We start from the raw sequence: 18849 nt of genomic DNA, 5'->3' as shown, positions 1-18849 counted from the left end.
TCTTCTAATGCCGAGTTCAGACTGCACGATTTTCAAAGTAATTATGTCACGGATCTTTTTACACTGCATGACTATCTGGGCTACCGTGTTGTCGCTGATTTGTTTAGACTGCAAGATGGATCGGCGACAGGGGGTTTTACACTCTATTTCTTTACAATAGGAAGAATCCCCGACAACTTTGTCCAAACTACGTCTCACAACCAAAAACACGTAGTATATATTTTGTTGTTAACTAGGATAATGAGAAAGACGCCTTTAATGGGGTAGAAAATGTACATATTTGCTCACCTGGGTTTGAAGGGAATTTCTCCATATATTCCATATATTCCAATTTCTTTAGCAATTGCTCCTCAACTTCTTTCTTTTTTGACCCATTTGTGGTTTTGCTCACATGACACGTCAAACAGACACAGGTGCTCCTGCCAAATTTCCACTAGTTTTCCCTCCATTTCTTGGGTCCAAATAAACTGAAAATGAGACCTTGTAACTTCTCCCCCAACCTCCCGCTGGCCTGCAGGTACCCAATACTTGTGGATGCTGCTCTCTCATTGGATGTAGGTGATCGCAGATGTTATTTTCAGTCTAAGCTCATTTCACATGGCATGATTTGAATCGCAGACAGCTTCAGATATTTAGCACGCCAAATATCTCACAGGCATCGGCGACTCATCTGCGATTCTCTCGGATCGCGTCTTTGATAGTTCACACTGTGTGATTGTTACTCGCATGAATGAGCACTGATTTGCTTGTGATTTCAGGCATTAATTGCTGATTTCTCATAACCTGTTGGTGAGTAAAAATCGGAGCTAAAATCATGCAGTCTGCAGTTATTAAATCAAACTGAGTTGTCGTGAAACGGTTTGCATCTTCAGTACTAACGGATACCCCCTCTGACTCGAAATAAACCCATATCCTTAGATATTCAGTTGCTAGAACAGTACATAGACTCATCTGCTGTGAAAAAGGAGACCTGATGATGATGATGAGCGTGAGTCAACTGTCTGTTCACTTGCAAGCATGCTCTCTCATTGAGTGTGTGATTCAACCTGACAAAGGTCATTTTTACCACAATATGTTGTTTTAAAACCAATTAAGCAAGGTAAAAAGTAACTTGTGTTACATTTTTTTAAATAACTTAAATAATATCACTTATTTTTAAAAGTAATGCGTTATATTACTCGTTACTTTGGAAAAGTAATATTATTATGTAACATGCGCTACTTATATACCCAACGCGTAACCACCTCAGGATAGCAGGGATTGCGAGTGACTGGAAATGTTATTTTGGGGGTCGCGAGCTGAAAAGTTTGGAAACCCCTGGCTTACATTATGATGCTTTCAAAGAAACTGGACATAATATAAAATGTATACTGAAAATGACTGAAACCTATAATATGCTGCTGCATTTAAAACGTAAAAAGGGCTTAATAACCGTGATAAAGAAAAAAAGCTATATACCACCACTACTAATAATAATAATTACAACATTATTGATACTTGAAAAGAAATCCTCCAAAAATCTCAGTAGTACATCATATCACTTTTTAGGCACATTTTTTATTTAAAAGGCAAGTCAAAGGGAGTATAATAATATGAGTGGAAACTTCCTGATATTTGGAGGCATGAAAATAATAAATAACATGCATTCACTTCAATTTGTTCAAAATGAATTACAGTTTACTTAACTGTTAAACCACTTGACATTGAGTGATTAAATATGCGCTTTTCTTTCTAGAGAAACACATTTTTCGGCATTGTCTAAGTTTAACTTGAGTGTAATACTGAACTAAACAGATTTTTATTTCTTATATATTTTCAGACATATTTTGTCATTGACTCAAGTGTGTGTCTGAATGAATAAGAACTTAAATGAATTGATTGACATTTATGGTGACTCAAAAAGACTGACATCCAGAGTTTCCATAACAGACAGACAAAAGTACATCATGTCATTCCTCTCATGTAATGCAAATGAATGACCAGAATGCAGAATGTAAAAGGCTCATTGGATGATTTTTTTTGTCAGAAGGCTCAGTGATGATGTAGAGGACAGCAGCTGAGAAGATTTCACACATGAGCAACTTTAATAAGTATGCAGAGCTTGAGTAAATATCAAAAGATCAGCAGTCTGCGAATCAAAAATAATGTCTCACACTGTAGGCAACTGGTGAAACTCACCTTAACCACTATGACCCTGCCATCATTGGTGATTTCATCAGTGCGTATGGTGAAATGGCCCAATGGGTCTCCTCCTGTAATCCTATATACTGCGTTCCAGTTGGGTGTATGAGGCTGATCCTTGTCTCTGACTGTCAAATTGGCCACTACAACACCCACAGCGTTCTCCGGGACCTCTCCTAGAAACTAAGAGGAAGAGAACACACAAATAAAATCAGTCACTCCAGTTATTTTACTTTCCAAAAGTACTTTTAAGTCCCAAAATGCACAATCAAAACATGATTTATTTGAAAGAAAATAATAAATAATAATTTAAAGCCTGCTGTAAACCTGAAGCCAGCTGATTAAAGTCCAAAAAAGACCAAAACAGGCAATGGTTTAATGCAAATAAATAAATAAATAAATAAATAAATAAGTAAATAATTAAAAAAATAATAAAATAAAATAAATTAAATTAAATTAACAAATAAATAAAATTAAATAAATAAATAAATAAATAAATAAAAGTAATAAAATAAAATACAAATGTTACATAAATCAAATACATATAAATAAATATTTTTTCCTTGGATAGTTTTGCTTTTGACAGCTTTTTGGGTTGCCTTCTGCAAAATAGTTCATTGGTAGGTATGATTTTGCATGAATTTGTATGAATTAACGCTATGTTATCTCTATCTATATATTAAAAATGTAATCCATACAAATTCCATAGCCCTAACCCTTATTCCCAAAGTCAAAGAGGTTTAATAGCTGGATAACAATAATGTAGAAGCACATAGCCCTAACTGTAAGCCTAAACTTAACATAAAGTGTAAACAGATCCCTTAAACCCGATTGGCTGATTGAACTGTTGTTCCAGGATTAACATATATGTCATACTTTGTGAAATCACACAGACCATAGTTCATTGTAGATGGTGTAAAGGCTACATTTTAGATCTTGTTTGTTACACACTGCTCATGAAGAGTGTCACACACTCTGCTAGCTATACCCACAGCCCAAGGTGCAAATGTGCGGTAGGCTGTTGCACACAAACACAAGCTCATTACAGCTCAGTAATCTGCTGTTTAAAGGGGTTATGAAGTGTGTCCGCCAGATGCTGTTTACTGTAATAGCTTCACCATGCAGCAGAGACTACAGCCAAATACACACTGCTACATGCTCAGTGGAGGCTACACGCTAACTGTAGATTCCCATGATACAAGCTACTCATTGTTTAGAGAAGTTGCACATCAGTCAAGTTCATCAGAGCAGGAAGCTATATATATATATATATATATATATATATATATATATATATATACGACTAGTTAGCTATATTGTAATATAGGCTACTAACAAAAGCAACAAACATGCTAACAAGGGCTACTTGGCTATTCCTGAAGGGAATCCACAGTTTCAGTATTATTTGAGTTACTTTCTTCTGTTAAGGTAGAATAACATTTGTAATGATCATATGACTGTAATGATCATAGTTTCAATAAAAATAAAAAATAAAAGGGGCTATAATTCTTATAAGTCACTATATATATATATATATATATATATATATATATATATATATATATATATATATATATATATATATATATATATATATATATATGTTTCATATCAGTGACATTCTAAGTGCCTTAGTACCCACTAGTGACGACATACAGCCATATCGTACTGCTACTTGTGCGATATTGCGTTTATACAACAGTTCGATGGCATAATCGTGTGTATAAATAAGTAAATCAAACATGGAGAGTCTCAAAACCCTTTTATTAAAGGAACTACTTTCTTCTGCCATACATTCACATATGCAATGATATATCCTAAAAAGTTGGTCTCAGAATGTACAAGAAACATAGCACTAAATTACTAAATTACAATTTTCAATTACAATTGTCTTTAAAGTGTTTACATTTATTTTACTCCAGTATTTCCAGTTGTGTTTCTGCGCTTGCCTGGTGTTTCTGCGTTCATTCATTCATTCCTTCAGCTTAGTCCCTATATTCATCAGGGGTCACCACAGCGGAATGAACCAACTTATCCAGCTTATGTTTTACACAGCAGATGCCCTCCGGTCTGCTTCTTAAGTCGTGAAGTATCAGTAGGCCCACACGGAATCTGCGCGCACAAAATTCTGCAGATTTTCCGTAGTTTTCAGCAGATTTTTAGCCCATCATTAATTCTATTTATTTACTTGAGTAAATGTGTGTAAATCTATATTTATTCAGTTTTTAAATTAATTACAGTAATATTATTGACTAATAAGAAAATGTTCATCTGATTTATGTACAGTGCAGTTTGTACAGTAATATTTTTGTAGATATATTATATGAGAGACTTGCTTTGTTCCCCAAATAAAGTGAATCTATTTGAATTTGCATTTTAAACATTAAATATTATTTATTAGATATTATTTTTTATTTCATATATCAAGGTTATAAAATCCGCAGATTTTTTAGCAAAATTGTCAGCAGAATAGCAAAAAAACATCCGCAGATTCCGTCTGGCCCTACGTATCAGTGACGTATGGAATACTGTTTCCAGGTCCAGGTCGCTACTCATTTGAATTGAGAAAATATACGTTTATGGCCACCTTTTAGTCCTATCACACATTAAAGTGAATTTATATAAAATCATGGTGTACACATCGCTCTCTGGACTTGCTGCATCACAAATATCAATTTTTTACAATTTATCAAACATTTATCACTTTTTGGCCACTGAATATTAGGCATGGATATATATAGCAATCGTAATTTTCGAAAGTATTACAGCGCTTTTTAAACGTTTACTATTACCATTTGATGAGTCACCCTATACAGTTTGATATAACGCTTGGACCCGGAAGCCGCTTCGCTGTAACCCAGATGCTGTAACCCAGTACTTGGAAACATCCATACACACTCATTCACACAAATACACAATTTTGTATATTCAATTCACCTATATCACATGTCTTTGGGGGAAACTGGAGCACCCGGAGGAAACCCATGCCAACATGGTAAGAACATTCAAACTCCACACAAAAATGCCAACTGACCCAGCTGGGGCTTGAACCAGCGACCTTCTTGCTGTGAGGCGATAGTCCTAACCACTGCACCACTGTGTCACCCACAAAACCATGATGAATAAATAAAAAAATAAAACCATGAATCATAAAATACAGAAAACTGTTAATTCACGGATGTTTTTTACAGTGTAGCCTACAGTAAGTTGCATTAACAGCAGTCATAAAAAATGAAAAACTATACAACAAGACAACAATAAATGTCACACAGAAACTTGCAATGCCAAACAGAAACAATCTATAAGTTTTTTTAACTGTTTCTTTCAAACGAACATTAGAAGAGCATGCCTGATCCGTCACTTGCTGGAAAAAAGTAATTAAAAGTGTTTTGAAATTTCAGGAAAGCAATTTAATTTATATCGCCGCTTTACTTAGCAACTCCCCACCCTTACATAAACACTTCAGATAATTGAAAGCAAATAGGAGATGGTTTATTTTCATGGTTTATTGGTTGAAATCGTCAAAAGGAGAGAATGATAGAGGGACAGCGACGAAGCGGGTAATATCTAGTGGCTGTAGTGATGAAAACATCACAGGATCGTCCTGTCTCTCGTACGCTGTCTGGGATGCACAGCTGCATTTACTGATAAGCCGAAAAACACTCTGTTGAGATCAAACAAATGTGCTGTGTCCCTTCCAGGACGGGGTGCAAGAGACCAGGAGAGGACAGGACAGTAGAAGACATGATTGACTGACTGATTGATCTGTGCAAAATCACAGTCTTCTTGCTGTACAGGCTACTACTCCCAGTTTGATGAAAAAAAACATCCTCTGGGGGCTAGTTCAATAAGATTGTGTGCATGTATGTGTGTGTGTGTGTGTGTGTGTACCGACAGAAATAAGCAGAAAGAAAGTGAAATTTATTTATGATTTGTGGATCTATAGTGTCAAATCAAACGCCTCACTAAGATCTAGTTAGACATAGTTAGACGCAGCCTTGGTTAGCAGCTTAAGAGTATGTTGTTGGTGATTTTGACACATTTGATCACTGGAGCAATTTCACAGATCAATTTCAAAAAAAATATTTAACAGAAAAATTGCACTTGCACTGAAAATTACTCTTGTATTGCTGCCATAATTCTAGAAATAGATCTGCTTTGTAGATATCCAATTTTTGTTGTAGGCAGTATTGTTTTAAGTATGAATTGGTTAAAGTGCAGTGCATGCTACATCTTGATGGTATGCAGTGAGGGGTATGGAAAGAGTTTGTGTGAGGTGTGTCAAGTGTTCATCAGCCTGATAGTGTGTGGGAAGAAACTTTCCTTAAGTCAGCTGGGAAGTTAAGTAGGATAACATTCAGAGCTTCTACAAAGAGAGAAAAAAGGAAATTATTATTTTTATTCTTCTGCTCCCTTGGTGTTGAACAACTAAGGGCAACATTTAAGCCACGTTCTCTTTAAATTTAATGTCTAAATGTAAAGAAATAATTCATTAAACATGTATGGATATCTCACGGGCACCATTTTGAATGTGCTAGTTTGAGGATGCAAAATGATCTCTGACGGAAATGAATTAATTAGAAGGATAATGGATTTGCTGTCTTTCATCAATATTTAGCACATTTCAATTGAAGTCCGTTGGAAGAGCTAAAGATATTCATTTCTAATAACACTATTCATATTTAATGAGACGTTGGCAAATGTTCAATTTATTTTTAAAATCTCACTTCACTCAAGAGTTTACATTTGATTTTTTTGTAAACAGCTCAAGCCACACAAATAAATAAAACAACTAAAAATAAACCCTTTTAAACATAAAAGGACAAACGCTCCTTGGTTTGCTGAATTTGTTTTTGAGCGATAAAGTACATTTTGCTTAGGTGTACTTTATTTTTGACTTTAGTTTAATATTCTGATTTGCAGTTGCACAACAACCCTAAATCAATTTGATATATCTAATGTCAATCATAAAAATATAATGTTGATGTTTATGATGAATAAAAGATAAACCACAATAAATAAATAGAGATAAACAAACAAACCAAACAGTATTAGCGTCTGTGCTGAGGGATTTAGAGAGTACATAAAAGTAAAAATAGAGACTAGAGAGAAACAAAACCTCCCCACCGAGTCAAGATGAAAAACATGACTACAGAGATGTAAGTTTATAGTGTCCTAAAGAAAATAGATCCATACCATCACAGCACATAAACAGTAATGACTAGAAAGCCAGTAGTATATTTATGCTGTCACCTGTGGCTTTAAACTCTCCACTTCTTCAACATCATCTTCATTTAAACCGCCGTTACCACCATCATCATAATTATAATTGTCATTACAACCACTTCAAACAGAGATTGATCGTTTACGTCTTCAAATTCAGCCCTATTTTGCTTTACTCTCAACAAGCGACAGCTCTTTCCATATTCATGTGCTTTTTACATGAATAAAACATACGGCTGTCTTCAAATTGGAAGCGATATATCTGCTAGGTTTACACCCCCTCAAGCAATTTCGCTTAATTAGCTTGCTTACGTTTCTGAGGGTCTCCTACGGCATGATGTATACTTGCTTCATGCCTCTGTCAAATGCAAATAATCACAGAACATTTCTAGCCGGCTCCGACTCGGTCTGTGTGGGTGAACGAGAGGAGAGAGAGAGAGAGAACGATAGGGTGGATGAAAAACAAAACAAATTAGTTCTAGCACATAACTCATGAATTCAGCTGCAAAGATATGCGTTTCAGCGTACGACTGCGTCTATCACAAACACGCAATTGAAAGAAGCACAGGCCCAAAGCCATAATGTTCACATTCTCAGCTTTAAAGCAGCTGCATTTAACTAGCAAAGGCACGTAGTGATGAATTTCAGACGTCTACGTGCAAGTCAATTAGCTGTCTGCGCTTCACAGTCAAGGTGTTTGATTTTTTCTTTTTCTTTTTTCTCCAAGTGTACTATTTTCAACGACAAAAAAAAAGATTCAGCAAGTCTCTCACAAACCGCTGACTGAATCAACAAACCTCTCATAAGTGTCAGGTCGCGCGAGCCTGCTGTACACCAGTTGTGGCTGATTTTCTCCCGGCTCAGTGATATGTGACACAAGTGTTTGTTATTGGGAGCGAGAGCATGTGCTGAGTGTGGGACTTAATAGCTGGTGTCATCTGGGTTAACTTGCTCTGTTAGGACCTGTCATACACATCCAGCTAAGACAAGACAACCCAAACGCTGGAGCTGTTCTTCTGCTGCACTGTATAATTACAGATGCCTCGATGGACAAGGATGTACGCGCTGGAGAGCCTGTGTGAAGGAGGAAAAAAACTGTAAAACTGGATAAATTTAAAAAGTATGAAGAGTAATCAAGTGGGTGGGTGAGCAATGAGTTCTTTGTATTTTAGTCTTGCTTTCAATTTCACCGGGTTTTCCTTTCACTGTTCATTGAGACGGAGAAAGTGTCTAATGCACGGATGAGAGGATCTTAGTGTGTATTACTTAGGCGAGGTGTCAAGGAAAGATGGATGGAGGCCTGTCTCTCCTATCTCTCCCTCCCTACTCTCCATCTCACTATGGGCCATGAGTGTTTTTAGACCCTATTTTAAATCTGCGATAAACTGAGCTGTCAGCACCTTGAAATATCTGTGATTGTGTGATCTCTTCACGTTTGCTGAAAAAAGCAGCCTAAGCTGTTCACTGTGAATCCTCATTAAGCAACTTTCAAGTTTGATCTATTAAGTGTTATCCTTCTCTCTCTCTCAAAAAACCCAAAACAAACAAAAAAAAAACAGCTATTGTCAATCAAACAAGTTTCGGACTTCTTAGAAAAGTCCGCCCCCCCTCCACCCACTGCCCAAAAAAGCACTAGATAGTTCCATCCAAAGTGTGCAAAACTGGATTACTGCATAAAACGATTGCAAATAAAGCAGCATCTCTATCCTATGAGTTATAGAGAATAAAATAGTCACTTCCCGATAAACTGGTGCCAAATATCAAAAAGAAAAATGGAATTTGGTGCAGTAGGAGAAGCCAATGTGGGCCTTTTTTCTTATATAATAAATTACTTCCACCTCAGAAGACAAAGATGAAGCACAATGAATGGTTGGTAGTTTTTTTAGAGGGTTGAGAGTCTTTTCCACTCTTTTCTGGGAGGTAATAATACCGAACCACTTTAATGATGGAATTTGGATAAGCAATTTGAAAATTTTCAAAACCACATTTTGGATCTGATGACTAATGCCGTACTATCATGCCTTTTTTGTTATAACATGATCTGTTAAACAAAAATCATAATTATTTTATTATCCACATTCTGGAATTTATTCGGCAAATGCATCTCCATCATTGTTTATGCACTTTTTTTTCTTGGATAAAAAGTTTATCCTACTCAGTTGTGCACATACCTTTTATGTGCATATTCAACATTTATGTGAATCCTGGTTTTCCATCTAGCATTTTAAATGCAATATTTCAAAATGTGCATACAGTGGGGAAAGTATTGAACATGTCACTATTTTTCTCAGAAAACATACATTTGAAAAGGTGCTGTTGACTTGAAATTTCCCCCGGATGTCGGTAACAACCAAAGAAATACATATATGCAAAGGAAGCAAATTTAGTTAGTTTACAAATTAGGTTATGCATTATAAATTGAAATGATGCAGGCAACATGTACACATGAAGAAAGGGAGGTGTAGAAAGGCAGTGAAAGCCCAGACAGAAGCTGAAATCTCTCAGTAGTTATTCAGCAACATTCTGCCATTCGTCATTGTAAATTAATATTAGCTGCTTCAGTCCAGCATCTACATTACCAGGATGATGAAGATGAAAGCAGGGTGGACATTTCAGCAAGACAATGATCCAAAACACAGCCAAGGAAACTCTCAAATTGTTTCAGAGAAAGAATGTCATGCTGTAGAATGGCCCAGCCAATCACCTGACTTAAATCCAATAGAAAATACAAAATAAAGATCAGTCTTTATAGACGAGTCTCACAGAACCATCAAGATTTTGAAGTCTGTGAAAAACTCACACCTGAGCAGTTCATTCTCCATATGATAGGTATCTTTAAGCTGCCATCACCAAAAAGTCTTTTATATAAAGTTTTAAATATGTTTAGTAGTTGTGTAGTTTCTCCTTGTGTCATTTCATTGTTATTACAGATGACTATTTTTTCAGAGTTATTTGTTTTGTTTTATTTTTATGTTTGTTGTTTGGGTGTTTACCAAAATCTTCAATTCCATGTCAACATCTCCTTTAGAAATATTATTTCCAGGAAAAAAAACATGACATGTTTAATACCACTTCCTCTGCTGTAAAAATAGGGTGACGGAAACAACGCAAATTACTCATGTTGTTCTAAACCCAAACACTTTTTAGTCATCTTTGGAACAAAAATTAATATATTTTTAATATTTAAGCACAAGTATGTAAAAATTTATTTAGAAGGAATTCACACATAACCATTTGTTTCAAAAGTGTCATAGAATGCATTGATAAATTGTTCACTGATATATACATAGAAGCTGTGTAGCTTAGTTAAGTGCAGACATTCTTCATTAATAGATTTACAGACTCTTTACAACCATAGAGTTTGCCCTGTTGTAAAAATCAATGAGAACCCAAACCAGGAGACTCGAACAAGCAGAATTGCTTTATTTTAGACGTATTGGTTTGTCTGCAGTCAAACAGTGTCTTGAAAAAGTTTGAAATTGCTGGTGTCATCTGGGTTAACTTCTGCAAGAACCTACAGGAATCTTACAAGTTTGCAGTCAGCAAGTTTAGCATGTCTGGAACAAGTCTGATTTAAGACAAAGATGTCCTGTCTATAATATGTTTTAGGAGGAGGGGAGTGGCTAGGTGGAGATGGCTGAAGAAAGCATGTGAATAAAGTATTGGAGTCAGCAAGATAAACTGCATTTCCCAGCCCTGGTTTCATCAACATAACAGTGCCTATTCAGATACAGTTGAGGTCAGAATTATTAGCCCCCCTTTGAATTAGTTTTTCTTTTTTAAATATTTCCCAATTTATGTTTAACAGAGCAAGGATATTTGGCTCCATATTAATGATCAGAAGTGTGAAATCCTAGTTTGTGATTATATGCTGATCCACCTGTTTTGAAGTGGTCTTTTGTTTATGCAAGATTTACATAAGAAGGAAACCTTTTCATGTAAAAGTTTGAGGCTCACTCCATGTACTGAACTATATGCCTGGGTACAGTATATATAGTTTTCTAATGCACCTTTAAAACCATTTCTTTTTGCATCTGAAACTTATTTACACAAGAATAGCATTTTGAGGGCCTGCAAATTGAATGAAAATTCTGAAAAGAGGTTTAAAGTGCAAGCTTTCAAAAGCAATGCTGTTGTTGTCTTTGTGCAAACTACGGAAAAAAACAACAACAATTTTGTAAAAACATTGACATCATGTGCATTACATATTCAGTTTATAGGCATGTGTGAGTGCTTGACAGCCAAAAGAACAATGGGGGACTACAGGACTGCATTTTTCCTTTTCAACATGGTGAGTGACATCGTCAATCACTGGCCTGACATGCATAATACAGTGGGTTTTTTTTTGCGTTTGAATAGGGATCGTCTTAAATAGAGAGCTTTTTAAAAGCACAAAGAAAAAAAATCGAATGAAATAGTGCTCAATGATTTTTTTCTAGACATATGTACATAAATCTGGCAACATTTTATAATGTTTGATGTGCCTATTACAGCAGTTCAGAAAAATGTCTAGCAAGTGGCACTAAAAGGTTACTAATGCACTCGCATCACTCACACTAAACCCTATACAGTGTTATCAAACTAAATATGCAATAAACGCATCTGCTGAACACACAAATACATAAAATGACTGGTTTGCATTCTTTTTTGATAATCTAATATAGTGCTTGTGGAAAGTGTGTATGGTATAGTGTTTATTACAGTAATTGATAACCTCTTTAATCATAATTTGTACAGTTTTTCTTTTTGTGTATTGACACTAATGATCAGAGTCATTTCCAATAAGCTCATGTTTAGTAATCTGTATGAATCAAGCTGTTAAAGTGGTAGTTCACCCAAAAATAAAAATTCTGTTCATCCTCCACTTATTCCAAACCAGTCTGAGTTTCTGTCGCAGAAGAAGATATACTGAAGAGTGTTAGAAAAAGCAGCCATTGACTTCCGTAGTATTTTTTACATGAGTGTCACTGGATATTTTTCCTGTTTATAATATTTATCAGAATATATTTTTTGTTCAACATAAGAAAGAAAGTCCTAAAACATGATGTGAGTTAGAGTAAATGGTGAGGAATATTTCTTTTTTGAGTGAACTGTATGTCTTTAATGTCCAAAAGATTCTTTATGTGAAACAAAAACATTGTATATGCTACACAGAAGCTCAGTAGTGCTTATTTAAACTCAAAAACAAGCTTAATTGGTTCTTGGTTCTCAAACAAAACAGGAATAAAAGCCTAAATACATTTGTTTTTTTTTTTTTTTCTTATTGTGACGCAGTTCCTAGAGAAACAGGATATTAAATGACAAAACAGTGAGCAACACAACTGACAGTTGAACCAGCGTAAGTATGTTAGCCAAGCCCAATACCTCAAAATCACGTAATCTGAGAATTTAACTAAAACAAACAGGAAGTGCATTTCAAATTTAAATTAAAGATTAAAAGGGCAAACAATTTTTTTAATGACATGCAAAGCTGAATTGTTCACCACAAAACTGGCAATATGAGCTAACAAAATCATATGGTTAGTTTCTTGGGGACTTTTTTTAAACATATCTCTTCAGATTACTTTAAGTCCATGTGAAGTGGACGTTGCTGAGACTTTTATTTCAGTTTGATGATGTACATCTAGCTGATTAATAATATTGAGTAGGGGATGGGGCTTTCTTTTTCACATCATTCTATCATAGCAAATTAATGGTAAAAGGGGCATTGTTAGAATATTGTGCAAGGCAGATGCCATGGGTTATGCTGATCACTCGACGCAGAAGTATAAATTGCCCTGGCCGGGACTGACACGCACCTCTCAAAAAATGTAACTACACATTCAATGACGCATAGCGCAAGCTCTGTGGTTGGACGGATTGGTTGGTGGATGGGATGTGCAAACCCGTGGAAGCGAATGTTTACAAGTGTCAGGTCGCATGAAGTGTAAACTGTTGTTTTGTGTTTACCTTATGATTAATGTTGTTGCACAAGCGAGTTTCAGCTACTTGTAAATTAAGGTAGCGTTCTGAAAAAACAAAACACCTGTGAAAAAACTCGACATAGAGGAACATAAAAACCTACTGCCAGCTAGCGTTTCAGAAGTGTTATTGCGGAGCAACACAAACAGCACGCAGAAGTATAAATCACTCCGATGGGTCACTCCGATCACTCGACCCAGAAGTAAAAATCAGCTAACAAAATATACATGGCAAATTTTGATTTCAGACTTTAAATAAAGCTGCTTGATAGTGTTTTATTGTCTTGATGTTTTGAATATTTTGATTCATGTTTTATGGGTCTTATGGGTTTAAAATAACAAGACAGTAAGCAAATAATAACAGAATTAAACTAGCTGCAAAATATGTATACACCCTACATAAGAAATGGTTATTGAAAATTCATCTTATTTAAATAATCTAGACTTTATTATTATTATTATTATTATTATTATTATTATTATTATTATTATTATTATTATTATTATTATTAATAATATTATATTAATGTATTAATAATATTAATTCTTTCATTTTCTTTTCGGATTAGTCCCTTTATTAATCCGGGGTCGCCCGGGATTGCCCGGGGTCGCCCGGGAGCGGATTGAACCACCAACCTATCCAGCATATGTTTTACGCAGCAGATGCCCTTCCAGCTGCAACCCATCTCTGGGAAACATCCATACACACTCCACACAGAAACGCCAACTGACCCAGTCAAGGCTCGAACCAGCGACCTTCTTGCTGTGAAGTGACAGCACTAGCTACAGCACCACTGCGTCGCCTTAATAATATTGATAGTTATTATTATTTTGTCATTTATTTCTTATTTACTGTATATTTTATTAATTTGAAGATGTTGTTATATAACATATCTTATTCATATTTAAATCTTCTATCTGAAGCTGCTTTGACACAATCTACATTGTAAAAGTGCTGTACAAATAAAGATGAATTGAATGGAATTGAATTGAATAAAATGTTTTGGCAATACTGTACAAAATGTCATGCCAATAAAGCAACTTGAACTTGAACTTAAAGCTCTTGGATCAACTATCTCTAAAAAAAACTTTAAGCCCTATCAATGCACACACGCGCAAGGGTCAATGGGGTCATGACCTCAAAATAGCCATTGACCTTGACCCTATGAACCCCTGAGGTTTCCACTGCGGGCAGTCTATACCCCTGTCAGCTCACTGCATCTCAAACCCACCAACAACAGCAGGCATTAGAGGTGGAGGGATCTGTCCACAAGCATCTATTCCTCCCAAAAACAACGTTTGAGAATAAAATGACACCAATTAAAATGAAGAGCAAGACCATCTGATGCCAGATGATAGATGTCGTACCGATTCACTAAGTATCGCTTGGCCTTCAAATAAATATTATAGGTAGGGAAAAAAAGTGCAAAATAATTCAGAATGCCTCAGCATCAGACAGCGTGGCAGAGGCCTGGGGATATTACTTAATGAGAGAGAGAACGCAAGGGCACCAGAGATGAGCGCTGCCAGAGAGCGATAAAAGAAGGATGGCAGATAGCAGGAAATAAATGGAAACGGAAAGAGAGATAGACACCCAAAGCCAGAGAGAAGGATCGAGGGAAGGAGATAAATGGTTAAGCAGAGAAGGAAGGAGAGGAGAGAGATGAAGGCTGACAGAAACAAACACTGGTAAATGTGGGAAGAGAAGTGTAGAGATACGGAGATAAAGAAAACAGGAGATGGAGGATACTGGGAAAGAGAAAAGAAGAAAAAAAAATGGGTGGATGAGAGGGGATTGAAGCCAGATGCCTGGAGAGAAACTACAGTCACCTAAGGGGCAGAGTTGGCATGAGGAGAGAGAGAGAAAGAGAGACTGATCTCACATCTCTCTCATTCCCTGCACCCTCCATTTCACTCCATCCCTTCCCTCATCACCTCCCAGAATTCATTGCGCTTAGCGAAGCTCTCTTTGTTTCACAGCTCCAGTAGGTTTCTCCAGCTGTCAGACAGCATTGTGTGAATTAAATGAGTATCAAGACAGCGTTAGCATTCAGAAGTTGGAGTAATGAGGAGGGGAATGTGTCCAAACAGGCCTACTTCAGATTTCTTCCAAAACCTAATCTTACAAGGCAGCATTCTAACCGCCGTGGCACCTCATAAGGGAGTGATTTGGAACATTCTCTATAAGCAGCAACTACTGTTTCAGTGCTGTACAAATAATAATAAAAAATAGCATTTAATGTGGAGGAATTATATTCAAACAAGCATTAAAATACAAATATTATAACACTTTCGTTTTTCACTGGTCACATTGAGATGTGTATTTATTTATTTATTTATTTATTTATTTATTTATTTATTATTACGTTCAAATAAACTTAAATTATACATTTAATTGCATTTAATGTGGATCTGTCAATTTTAACTGCACTTAATATATCCAAAGACTTCAAAATTATGATTATTGTTTCTCTCATGGTCTGTTTGGAAATTCCATTCAGTAGCACTAACATCATGGGATTCAACGAATCACAAAATTGATGGATTTGATCATATTATAGTTTTGATCTGATCATTTTTCAGATTAAGGTGAAAACATCCTCATTATAGCAAAAAATATCCTAATTAATATTGATAAAAAAATTAAGTAATTGATTGCCAATAACTATCTCTGCACGATCAATCAATATAAACTCACAATCAACATCAATCAAAAGCATGATTGTCATGCACTTCTTTTCTGGGAAGCATGATTGTGTGATCTGTAGTATGTCATTGAAAGGCCAGAGGGCGCTTTTGAGCACCTAAACATTAAACATTCATAAAGAAACCCAGCAAATACCCATAACGATTGTCGAATGAACAGAAGAATTAACTGCCTTGATTGACTCAACGTGACTATTAATCGCACAACCGATCATCTCATAGAAGAATTTAATTTAAGTTACGGTCACACTGGGCTTTGTGTGTGCGAAATTCTGTCGTACTGTGCTGCGAAAAGGGGTGGGATTAAACAAGCTTATTAGATATTTAAAAAAGCGAGCGATTGCTCCATGTATTAAATTTATGTCCAGAGAGGTCGTGTTTTGATCCTCGATTGGTCTCACGCAGTCAAGTGATACAATTTTGCAGGTCAGAGTTCACCAAGCTTGAACTTTGCACCGCAGCGACATGCGAAACTTCACGCATGACCCTGCGTTTCCGGTCTGACACATTCGGGTGCGTATGAATGGAAGTCTATGGGAGGAAAAGTCAAGTGTGACCGCAGCTTCAAACACTCGAAGAAGGTTATGAAGTGAGTAAAAAAATATTGTTAATAAAGGGGTATTTTCACATGCTTTCACATAGAAGCAACACAGTGCTGTAGTTCATTGAGAAGCTAAGCAAACAGCTGTCATTATATTATCACAATCTGAAAGCACCTGCTGGAGATTTGCTGCTGATAACAGAACCGGCTTTTACTGACAAAATGCGTGCATAATCACCTCCAATTAATTGCATAGCCTAACCAATAACAACAAATGAACAAATTAGAAATGCACAAATAAATACAAGTGAACAAAGAAACAAATGAATTAAATAAACAATGCTGAAGATCTGTATTCAGGTGCTAAAAATAAATCAATGTAAAGTTACACGGTGTCACGATCACCAGCGATCATAACTCCTAGATCGCTGGATCTCACTCACAATCCTTATGAATTACAAATCTGTTTGCAAATGGACTACATATTCAGTCATGCCACACACACACTCACACCTGCTCCAAGTCTCTACTGATTACACTCGCACCACCTGAGGATCATCAAAGACTGATTAAAAACACCATTTAAGCAGCACACACTCATTCACATTGCCGAGTCTTGTTTTCTGTAAAGTGACAATACAACGCGTTTCTCCTAGTCTTGTTTTCCTGTGTTTTGACCCTAGTCTCGTTTATACTTTTGTCCCTGTTCACCGCCTGCCTTCTGACCTCTCCCCTGTGTTTATACTATGATTTTGGACTGCCTTTATGCATCTATTTACACCTGTGTTGACCATTGCTTGCCTGACTTCGAATAAACCTGCAAGTGGATCCTAAAATCAGTTGTCTGTGTCACTCCCCGTGTTACACATGGCATAGTTTGAAATGTACATTAATCCTTATTGATTTATAAAGTTAGTCAGAGCAGTGAATAACTTTTCGAATCTGTGTAAACATCGAATACATTTTTAATCTCTGTTGTTGTTGTTTGATTAAAAGTGCTCATTGTAAATGTTAATGAACATACACAATAGTTTCAAATCAACTACAGCTAAAGTAAATCTTAGCCTCTTACACAAACTGTTTACCAAATTTAACACTTTCATTGCCATAATTTCCAGATATTCCCATTCTATCTATATGCTTAAGTTTTTTATACATACAGTAGATTTGTTCATATATCATTTGTCTGATTCTATAATTTATTCCTAAATTAGAAAAGAAATGGAGTGACACCAGCAGATTATCCCATCTGTAAAAACCCTTGGCTCTAATATGTCAACAAAAAGAAACCAGATTTTTGCACTTGGCTTTATCCGGTGTTCAAATATTTGTTCTTGAGATGTATGCAAATTAGTGCAGATTTAAATTGATAATGGATAATTTGCATATTTTTAAATAGAACATTTCAGAAAACTTGTAACATAACAAATGGATACATTTATAATTGTAATCAACAACCTGGGATGTATGATCTTTTAATTCCATCCTTATGTAAGAGTCTTTGTATGTAGAACAAATATCAACTCAAGCTCATTCTGATTACGTCCCTCTATATACATTTCTGGAGAGAGTAAGATACGTCCCAGAAGCTATGTTTTTTTGCAATTTTTGTTTTCGCGACTCCACCAGAGGCCGCTGTGTGTGTACAAATTTCCATCAAAGGCCGCTGTCAACTGACTGACTTACTAAGTGACCAACCGACCAATGGCCCTGTCCTCCCCCTTTCCTAAACCCAACCAATAGTGTTTTAAAAAGCACAGATTGACCCGCCCACCCACTTCCCTAAACCCAACCGCAATGTTTTGAAAAACAATGTAGAAAAAGAAAAGCCCTCATCTGATTTTTACCACAATTTCAGATTTTACCACATTCTCTTCATTCTTTGTTTATTTTAGTTTTTGGCTTCTGTTTTCATCTGATCTGCTTTCTGGAGCCGTTCTTTACTGGATTTAAACCCCGTCATCAAGGTCAACTCCGCTCTGCATCTCAAGTCCGCTGACATTTGTCTCAAGCTACCGGATAAACTGGTAACAGCGGAAAAGCCGTCCACATGCAGGTAAGCGGTCAGCTAGTAAGCGTGAAAAGGAACGTCATCATACCACTCCGTAGCGTTCATTTTAAAGACGTAGTACAGCCATACCTCTGGCTACATAATTCGCGATCTCCAGAAACGTATATAGGGCTACGTTTTCAGAATGAGCCTGCGTTTACAGATATGATTTGGTAATATACTGCATG

General features: G+C 36.1%; 1 protein-coding gene across 1 annotated transcript in view; it reads right to left on the bottom strand.

Annotated features, from left to right (window-relative positions):
- cdh4 (cadherin 4, type 1, R-cadherin (retinal)) overlaps positions 1–18849 on the bottom strand; it is a 435394-nt gene that overhangs the window by 26736 nt on the left and 389809 nt on the right. The window contains exon 10 of the mRNA XM_056467830.1: positions 2179–2364. Within this exon, the coding sequence (XP_056323805.1) occupies positions 2179–2364 (186 nt within the window). The remainder of the gene's footprint in view (positions 1–2178; positions 2365–18849) is intronic.

Source organism: Danio aesculapii, chromosome 11 (genome assembly GCF_903798145.1).
Source record: "Danio aesculapii chromosome 11, fDanAes4.1, whole genome shotgun sequence".
In the NCBI taxonomy this organism is placed as follows: Eukaryota; Metazoa; Chordata; class Actinopteri; order Cypriniformes; family Danionidae; genus Danio; species Danio aesculapii.
Note: the sequence above shows the minus strand (reverse complement) of the source record. Positions and strands in the feature narration are given on the sequence as shown.